The following is a 10,348-nucleotide window of genomic DNA, read 5'->3' as shown; positions in this document are numbered from 1 at the left end:
AGCAAGGGTCAAATGAGAAGACATACAGTGCCCAGGACACAGGGGGACATTACCATGTGTTGGATCAGAACTATCAACTGCTTCCTTCGGGCAAGCTTTGGGAGGATCCGGTCCTCTGCCCTTCCCCCATCCAAGAGATGGTATCAAGAGAAAACAAAATAGTCACTTCAAACAACTTTGAAAACAAATGCAAAGCGCTGACTCAAAACTCTTGATAATTAGATCCTATCCTTCCCAGGCAAATAATTTCCAGTTGAGTTTACCCTCAGCTTCAGACCCTGGTGTCTCACCATTAATCATCTCTTTCAGTGGAATTTTCGGCCCTGCCAGCAGTTTGATTCACTTTCCTCGACCCTCCTTCCTATGCTATGCATGGCTTTCACCTGTGGGTGCTTTAGCACGCTGGGCTGGTTGTTTGCTGTGGATCGGAGGGAGAGCTGGGGGTCAGGAGTGTTGACGGGCTGTTGTTTGTCAGTGGGGCCTGGGACAGGGGCAGAGGGTGGAATTAAAACGAGAAGACACCAAGCACAAAGAAAACCAGCCATATGTGAAGCAGTGGAAAAAGGTAAAGATTAGCGCTTCCCTGCCTCTTTCTGGCTACACAGCTTTGGCCTCCCTTGATATCTGAGTCTCAATATCTTTGTCTGAACAATGGGTATGAATATCGGTCCTCAGCACCTCCTTGTGTTGTTGTGGAGAACAAATAAGATTACACCCGTGAGCTAAGCGTGGTGGCTCACGCCTATAATCGCAGCAATTTGGGAGGCCAAAGCGGGCGGATTGCTTGAGGTCAGGAGTTCGAGGCCAGCCTGGCCAACTTGGTGAAACCTCGTCTCTATTAAAAATACAAAAAATTAGCAGGGCATGGTGGTGCACTCCTGTAGCCCCAGCTACTCAGGAGGCCGAGGCAGGAGAATTGCTTGAGCTTGGGAGGCAGAGGTTGCAGTGAGCCAGGATTGCACCACTGCACTCCAGTCTGCGTGACAGAGCTAGACTGCATCACTGAAGAAAAAAAAAAAAGATTACACCCATGAAAAAGCTTTCTACAGTGTCAGTGCCCTGCAAGGCACTTTCACACATGGAAGCCATCATAATGTGTCCAACACCCGAGGGCAAACAAGAGGGAATTTGGGGTCCTAAACAAGTCCTCTGAGACCAAAGATGTCCAGCTCAAAGGCACCAATGCCCCAGGCCCCAGCGTGGTGTGACCAGATGCCCTCAGGGCTGGCTTTGTCCAGGGAGGTTACTGCCAAGAGTAAGCAGTAGAGCCCAGATTGCCAGCCACGTGGGCTCAGTTCATGTGCCTGACCAGAGGATGGGCCAAATTTGGATGCGACCAAGACCAAGCACTCAGGGCTGCGTAAGGGAAAGCATAGGTGGTACAGCCTTGGCAGTGGGCGTTAGTGTTCCAGCTCCACCTGGACCCTGCTGTGAGACCTTGAGCGAAGCATTTCACCCACTCTACCCAAGACTCAGTTTATCCAGCTCTCAAGTGAGGACTTCTTTCTTATTTTTATTTTTACTTTTTTGGTGAGAAAATAAAGGAGTAGGCCAGGCACGGTGGCTCACGCCTGTAATCACAGCACTTTGGGAGGCCGAGGCGGGCAGATCACCTGAGGTCAGGAGTTTGAGACCAGTCTGGCCAACACGGTGAAACCACGACTCTATTAAAAATACAAAAATTAGCTGAGTATGGTGGTGCGCACCTGAAATCCCAGCTACTCGGGAGGCAGAAGCAGGAGAATTGCTTGACCCTGGGAGGTGGAGGTTGCAGTGAGCTGAGATCACGCGACTATACTCCAGCCTGGGTGACAGAGAAAGACTCTGTCTTTAAAAAAAAAGATAAAGGAGTATATTAAAATTGAATAACTAAGTACATGAGAAGCATGAGCAGAGTGCTTAACAGCCAGTAAACCATCACCATCAATATAATTGCCAATAATGATAATGTCTCCTTTCCAGAAGTTTAAACACACTGCACTCTTTCTTTTTTTTTCTTTTTTTGAGACAGAGTCGCTCTGTCCTCCCGGCTGGAGTGCAGTGGCACAATCTCGGCTCACTGCAACCTCCGTCTCCCAGGTCCAAGCAATTCCCCTGCCTCAGCCTCCCAAGTAGCTGGGACTACAGGTGCCCACCACCATGCCTGGCTAATTTTTGTATTTTTAGCAGAGACAGAGTTTCAACATGTTGACCAGGCTGGTCTCGAACTCCTGACCTCAAGTGATCCGCCTCAGCCTCCCAAAGTGCTGCGATTACAGGTGTGAGTAACCACACCCAGCCTGCACTCTTAATTCACTGAACGCTGGCCCTATTTACAGCTTAGACTATAAGATGCATGTGGACAGGGCTAAACTTGCTTTGTTCCCCACCCTATACACAGAGCTAAGCATGCTGCCTGGCAGAGTACCCTCTCCATCAACACTTGGATCAATACTTGTTGAATGGACTCATGCTTGGAATGAGGAAGGAGCTGCTAAACATAGGAGGAACAGAGACAGGGAGTGTCCCGGCAATGAATTCAGACTGTTAGGAGGGGTAAACAAAAACATAACGTTTTGTTTATTGAAAGAAAGAGAGAGAAGGGCAAGGATTTTTTTTTTTTTTTCAATTTATAAGCTGCACTATTCAGATGAAAAAGATGATGAAGGTCATAAACCAACAAACGGAGGTGAAATGAAGTGGACCTCACCCTGCCAGTCAAATATTAGATTTTTAATACTTTACATTACAAGAAGTTACGGTTCTAGTCTCCACTAATAAAATGGCTCAAACTTGACTATCAGCGGAACTGATTCACTGCTAAGCTATGTCACCTCTGAGCTTCTGAGTCACAGCATATCATAAAGGCTTTCATTGCTCTGTTGCAAACTCACCCGAGGAGGGATGGGTTTTGTTTTTCTTTTTCTTTTTTTTTAATGCTCTTTTGTTCTTGGTACACTTTCTTCCTTTTTCAGACTGGATCCTAATGACCCCAACCACTAAACAACTCAATCCGTTCAGAGGGAGAGGAACTGTTTATCTGAGTTGGTTGTATAGTCAGAGGTTGTGAAGAAACCTCTTCATCCATGCTGAGCTCAGTGAAGACGCATGGACCATCTGGAATCCAGTTAAATCCTGATCTGTCTCTGCCTCAGCTCCCTCATAGGGAAAATGAAGATGGCAATAATACCTACTTCCTAAAAATGAAATGAGGGCCGGGTGCGGTGCCTCATGCTTGTAATCTCAGCACTTTGGGAGGCCGAGGTGGGCAGATAACCTGAGGTCAGGAGATCAAGACCAGCCTGGCCAACATGGCAAAACCCCTTCTCTACTAAAATACAAAAATTAGCTGGGTATGGTGGCATGCTCCTGTAATCCTAGCTACTCAGGAGGCTAAGGCAGGAGAATCGCTTGAACCTGGGAGGTGGAGGTTGCAGTGAGTCGAGATCACTATTTCTCACGTGTCTTTTGCTCTGCTATGGTTCCCAGCACAATTCTGGCCACAAGGACCTCAGAGCTGGGCTCCACTGGCCAAGAGGCCACCAGGCTCTTTCAGGCTGCTGCTGGGCTCTTGCCAGGCAGGCTTTCCATCACAGGAGAGCTGCCTTCCTGCTGGTCACTGAGGACGAGGCCTGCACTGCAGCAATTCTCACTCTGAGCTAATGCAGCAAGTGTGAGCTGAAAATCCAAGCCAGAGAGTTGCTAAGAACCTACTATGCTCACACCCATTAAGATGCTACTATGAAATAAAGAAGAAAAAAAGAAGTGTTGTCAAGGCTGTGGAGAAATTGGAACACTTGTGCAGTGCTGGTGGGAATGTAAAATGGTGCAGGCTCTATGGAGAACAGTAGGCCATTTCCTCAGGAAATTAGAAATAGAATCCCAGCATTTTGGGAGGCTGAGGTGGGCAGATCACTTGAGGTCGGAGTTCAAGACCAGCCTGGCCAACATGGCGAAACCCCTTCTCTACTAAAAATACAAAAATTAGCCGGGTGTGGTGGTGCATGCCTGTAATCTCAGCTACTTGGGAGGCTGAGGCAGGAGAATCGCTTGAACCCAGGAGGCAGAGATTGCAGTGAGCCGAGATGGTACCATTGAACTCCAGCTTGGGTGACAGAGCGACACTCCGTCTCAAAAAAAAAAAAAAAACTAAAACTAAAACCAAAAAAAAAAACCCTGTACATTTAAAATAGTTAAGATGGTAAATCTTACGTTGTATGTGTTTTACCACTATTAAAAACAAATAACCTACTTGGGCAATACCTTTAGGCTGTTTGTGCAGCCACGGCTGACCAGCATCCTGTTTATTCTGAACAGCTAAGCCTGGGCCACCCCTTGGAAATGTCCCCCAGGACTCTGTATGTCCCTGCAGCAATGGGGGAAGAAGTGGGGCATAAAAGCCGGAAGACACGAGCACTTGTCATACAACATTCCGTGTCAGCACTATGACAAGTTCTTTAGATATTTTATCACAATTGCTCCCGACAAGCTCCTTGAGAGGTACAGATTATTCTCCACACTCTGTAGATGAGGAAATGAAGGCTCAGAAATAAAGTTGCCCAAAGACACCCAGCTCCTAGCGATAAAATCAGGAGTGAAAATTAGTTTTTCTAATCCAAAGGACATCCCTTTCCAGGTATTGTGTTAATTACAGAAAGAAGGGGTTTCTTTAAGTGAGAGGTTATGTCAACCAACAGATTAAAGATGGAAAAGAACAGATCTAATCCCTGGAAGGAGATGGGGTGGAGAGTTCATGTTCTAGGGCCCCGGAAGGCTGCCCTGTGAGTAGACACATCTGGTCTACCCGCTTTGTCTTGAGTTTCCATGCCCCTTGACCACAGTTGATTGGAGCAGGGCTGAATATCTGACCAAAACCAAGCCAATGGGTGTTTTTCTCTGAGCTATCTCATGCATGAGATGCTGCCACTGTAGTTGGATGTAGAGTCAGGACCCAGTCACCTTGTGGCAACCCAAAGCCCATGCAAGAGGCCTCACTAAGGACAGCCAATTTGCAGAGAGTCAACAATTATAGCCAATATGCAGAAAAGTAATGGCTGCCATGTGCAGGGAGAAACAGAGGCAGGAGGCTGCACAGTCCCTGGGAGGTGGGGAGAAGTGAGCTGACATGATTCTGGTTCCTGTGAGGTCTGTGATCTGGACTCCAGATTTCTCTCTAGCTGTAGAAAAACCAAGGTTTCCTTGCGTACGGTGAAGTGGGTATCTGCTCCTTGCAATGAAGCAATTCTGAACCGTGACTCCCTATCCTTTCAGATAGTACAACAGGCTAGGGAGAGAAGGACCTTATGCAAATGAACCACAGCTCAGCTTGGTTGAGGAAATGCTCCCCAATTTGATCTTTGGGAAGACACCACAATTTGTCTTCAAAAATCACTTTGTATTTCTGTTTTCCTTCGATCTCCTGGTGGTCTCCCTGCCTGCTGCCTTAGGTGGCTACTGCCCTCATGCTGGCTTCTTGCAGAGCTACCCAACCAGCCCTGCACTTGCCCACAGGGCACACACTCCAGCTGGAAGCAAGGCAGTCTGATGTTCCATTTCACAGTAGAATGCGAGGAAGGATGGCTGAATTCGCCTGTCCAGTGTGGCTTCCTTATTAATTTAATTCAATCAGGCTGCTTCCTCAGTGTCTTTCCTTATTAGTGCCTTCCTTCTGATTCCAGCCCTGGGATGAGCTCCACCTGTCCTGAGAAGCATTTGACTCAACTAATAAACCTTCTTACTAGTCTCCCTGACTAGTATGAGTCTGCTGCTCACATTGCTGCCTAACAAGGCTCCCGACTGTTTGATGAGTAAAGTTCAAACCCTATTCATACCACATTACTCCTCCCCATGGCTCCCTGGTCCTTCTGTGCTGTTCCAAAGCCTGGAATGTCTTTTTTCCATTATTTCTGTCAAATTTCCACTCATCGTTTAAAGCCAAGCCAAATGACACTTTCTCCACAAGGTTTTTCACTCTTTCATCTACTCGGATTGTAACTTTTCATGTCTATTCTGGTTTGCATCTCATTCTTGTGGGCTAACTAGACGGTCACCTAGGCCTAAAAGTCCAAGCCATCTTATGTATATTTTTCTAGCCTTAGTTCCAGAAATACTCTCTGGTGCACTGTAGTGCTCCATGAAACTACTATCAAATAGGTAAGGAGATTTATAGATTGCCATGTGCAATGTCACATGTACATTAATTTAATCCTCAAAGAGCCCTGCAAGGCAGGAGGTATTATTAACACTGAAACTGATGTGCTTTTTTGCTGTTGTTTTTTTGGGGGGTTTTTTGTTTGTTTCTTTTTGTTTTTGTTTTGTTTTGTTTTTTTTGAGATGAAGTTTCACTCTTGTTGCCCAGGCTGGAGTGTAATGGCACCATCTCAGCTCACTGCAACCTTCACCTCCTGAGTTCAAGCAATTCTCCTGCCTCAGCCTCCTGAGTAGCTGGGACTACAGCTGCCCGTCACCATGCCTGGCTAATTTTTTTGTATTTTGAGTAGAGACAGGGATTCACCATGTTGGCCAGGCTGGTCTCGAACTCCTGACCTCAGGTGATCCACCCACCTCGGCTTCCCAAAGTGCTGGGATTACAGGCGTGAGCCACCATGCCCAGGCTTGAAGTTGAAGATTTTATCTGCTCATGAACAACTAGGGACTGCAACTGGAATTCTCATTTAGGCATCCCTGGCCCCAGAGCTCAGGGCCTTTGCACCCTCATGCCCAGTAAGAAGTTAACTGATAAGGCTTAAGGTATCAAATGTCCCATAACTTTTTCTGAGACAGAACTGTACTCAGACCTGCTCAGAGCACACCCCTGTGCAATAGAACAGCTGTTCAATAGAAATTAGACAGTCAGGTGACCACTGCCATATCATGGCATTCTATATAGTATGTTTCATGTACGAAGGTTCAACATAAAAACTGGCAGCTTCACGTTTTCCTTGCCAGGAACAAGAATGCAAAATGTCTAAGACACCGATTTGCCCCCAGAGACCAGGTGCTAGGAACTGGTTATACTCCTAGTTCATAAATATTTGACAGGGTTCTTTGCTAAGCCTCATTCACAAACACCTGAGAGAATATTAAATGTAATTCAGCTGGAAAGAAGGGCAATTGGCTGACTTCCCAGGGTCTCTTTCAAGACTAAGCATCAAGGACTTTATCACACCAAGGTGTCTCAAATCTCCTGCCAGTTCTTTTCTTACATGCTCAATATTTAAAATGTATATTCAACATCAGTGATGTACTGGGTGTTGCAGAGGATATAACAATCCCATGCTTTCTTGGAAGGGCCAAATCCTAGGGGAAAGGAGAAACACACGCGTGGTTAGAAAGGAAAACCCGTACCAGACAAATACCAGCACCCCTAAGCTGAGGGCACGCAGGTGAGATGTGTTGTGAAGGAGGAAAGAAAAACAAGGCACATTAATTAATTTTTTAAGGGCAATTGTAGCTTTATAGATGACTAAGACCCTGCAGTGTACCTTTGAGAGTTCCCATGCTTCCATAGGGTGGGGCCACTTTCCTTAGGCAGTGAGTCTCTAAGCCTTGTTCTCCAGGAAGGGATGGGAATGGCACAGTAGGTTAAACACTTTTGCCTTCCTGATTGTTTTGTCAATACAATACAGTGGTTTTATGGGAATACCTGAGTAGTGTGATTATCAGTTTGAGCTGATAGGGATCTTCTTGATAAGTCCTATGGTTCTCACTGGGTGAACCAAGGCTCTGTGTGGGCAATGCACCAAGTGCCTGGACAGACCACAGGGAATAATATCCATGAGGTCTTTCTTTCTCACATCACTTCCTCATTCTTTTTTTTTTTTTCTTTTTTTAGATAGAGTCTTGCTCTGTCGCCAGGCAGTAAAGTTCTCATAGCTTTGGAGCTTATTTAAAAAATGCTTTAAAAGATATATTCTTGGTGTTAATGTCCCCGACTGAAAAAAAAACCCACTTTATAATTTCAAATAGCAAAGCAGGTTTTTACTAAAAATACACATGTGTCTATTGGATACATCACAGCCTTTGGGATGTCTAGAGATTAACTCCCTTTCAGATAAGCCATTACAGCCCCATTTCTCAAAAGAAAAAAGGACTCTCTGAGAGGTTAAGTGGTTTGCTCAAGACTACAAAGTTTGATACGCTAATTAGAGGGGGGATATTCTAGAAATATCTAGGCTCACATTCCAAAAACAGTTTCAAGTAAAATAACAGGAATCTGGAAAAAATAAGTAATAACATGACAATTATCTGGGGGCCGTCTGGACAGCAGCAGTAGACATTCCACAAGGAAAAATTTACACAAGACCAGAAGGGAGAGAAAATTCTGGCTGATGGAATGGGGGATATCGTAAGGAGAGGACGAGAAAAATGCTATAGTAGCAACAACTGTGTACCCAAGGAGATGGATGTTTTATGTGAATGTAATGTTGCCACATTGTAAAGACACAATAATATAAAAGTATACAAGGAAACCTCTGCTCAGTCACCTTTTCAAGAGATTGGACACAGAAGCAAGGGATGGGTCAAAGGGAAAATGGAAGCCAATGTCAAGATCCAGCAAAAGCATCTTTAAAAGAAAAGAAAAGGCCAGATGCAGTGGCTCATGCCTGTAATCTCAGCATTTTGGGAGGCGGAGGCGGGTGGATCACCTGAGGTCAGGAGTTCGAGACCAGCCTGGCCAACATGGCGAAGCCCTGTCTCTACTAAAAAACACAAAAATAAGCCAGGCGTAGTGGTTCATGCCTGTAATCCCAGCACTTTGGGAGGCCAAGGTGGGTGGATCATGAGGTCAGGAGTTCGAGACCAGCCTGGCCAACATGGCGAAGCCCTGTCTCTACTAAAAAACACAAAAATAAGCCAGGCGTAGTGGTTCATGCCTGTAATCCCAGCTACACGGGAGACTGAGGCAGGAGAATCACTTAAACCTGGGAGGTGGAGGTTGCAGTGAGTCAAGATTATGCCATTGCACTCCAGCCTGGGCAACAAGAGCAAAACTCTGTCTAAAAAAAAAAAAAAAAGGAAAAAGAAAAATCACACACACACACACACACAAAGATAGAAGCTGTGCTTTTGAAATGTGCATATTCATGGCCAGGCACAGTGGCTCACGCCTATAATCCCAGTACTTTGGGAGGCCAAGGACGGTGGATCATGAGACCAGGAGTTCAAGACCAGCCTGACCAACATGGTGAAACCCTGTCTCTACTGAAAATACAAAAATTAGCCGGACGCAGTGGTGGGCACCTATAATCCCAGCTACTCAGGAGGCTGTGGCGAGAGAATCACTCTGCCAGGAGGCAGAGGTTGCAGTGAGCCGAGACCACACCACTGCACTCCAGCCTGGGTGACAAAGCGAGACTCTGTCTTAAAAAAAAAAAAGTAAATAAAACAAAAATGAAATGTGCATATTCACAAAGACATGCTCCACGGGGACACCCACTGCAGTCCTGTTGCTAACAGGTAGTAGTTGGGACAACTTACATATCTATAGCAAAAGGTCCAGAAGGATTCAAATCAAATTGTTCAGCGTGGTGGCCCTGAAGGACTAACAGTGGGAGAGAGAAAGAGTAGAAGAGGTGCAGGGAGAATTTGCACTTTTTAGTGGCATTAATCCCTTCTGGATTGTTAGTTTATTTTATGTCTACATGCATTTTTAATTTTAGAAGTTAAAAATATCATATTATTTAAAATTAAAAAGTTTTTTTAACAACCTGTTCTGTTTGGAGGAATCATCAAGTCTCAGAGTTGAAATTGGTCTCAGCGGTCTTGTAGACTAATCTCAGCTAGATTCAGCTTCACAGCCTGGCTGTCTGCATGGAACTTAGGGCCGAATGGCCACCCCTGGCTCACAGGCACTCACTGCAGCCTCACGATTCGGATCTGGCTCATGGAATCTGGTGCACCCCAAGGATGTGAAAAATTACATAAGCATTGTGTCTTTCATAATCCACACCCGCACTGCTCAACATCAACAACAACCATGCACCAGGACTACAGCAGCCCGTAGATCCTCCTAGTTCCTACCAGGCCCTGAGTAATTTGACAGCCTCAGAAGGGTCGCTCACAGTAGAACACAACTGGGCGCTCATACCTGTGCGGTACTTTGGGAGGCCAAGAAAGGAGGATTGCTTGAGCCCAAGAGTTCAAGGCCAGCTTGAGAAACAGAGAGAGGCCCTGTCTCTACAAAAAAAATTAAAAATTAGCTGGGGATGGTGGTGTGTGCCTATAGTTCAGCTACTCAGGAGGCTGAGGTGGGAGGATCGCTTGAGGCCAGGAGTTCGAGACTGTGATCACACCACTGCACTCCTCCCTCCTGGATGGCAGAAAAAAAAGGGGGGGGGGAGAGAGAGAGAGGAAGGAAGGAAGGAAG

General features: G+C 45.9%; 1 protein-coding gene across 1 annotated transcript in view; it reads right to left on the bottom strand.

Moving 5' to 3' along the window:
- MYOF (myoferlin) overlaps window positions 1-10,348 on the bottom strand; it is a 177,463-nt gene that overhangs the window by 163,193 nt on the left and 3,922 nt on the right. Inside the window, exon 2 of the mRNA XM_011934357.1 lies at window positions 2,870-2,898. Within this exon, the coding sequence (XP_011789747.1) occupies window positions 2,870-2,898 (29 nt within the window). The remainder of the gene's footprint in view (window positions 1-2,869; window positions 2,899-10,348) is intronic.

Source organism: Colobus angolensis, unplaced genomic scaffold, assembly GCF_000951035.1.
Source record: "Colobus angolensis palliatus isolate OR3802 unplaced genomic scaffold, Cang.pa_1.0 Scaffold134, whole genome shotgun sequence".
Taxonomy (NCBI): Eukaryota; Metazoa; Chordata; class Mammalia; order Primates; family Cercopithecidae; genus Colobus; species Colobus angolensis.
This window is presented reverse-complemented; position numbering and strand designations above follow the sequence as displayed.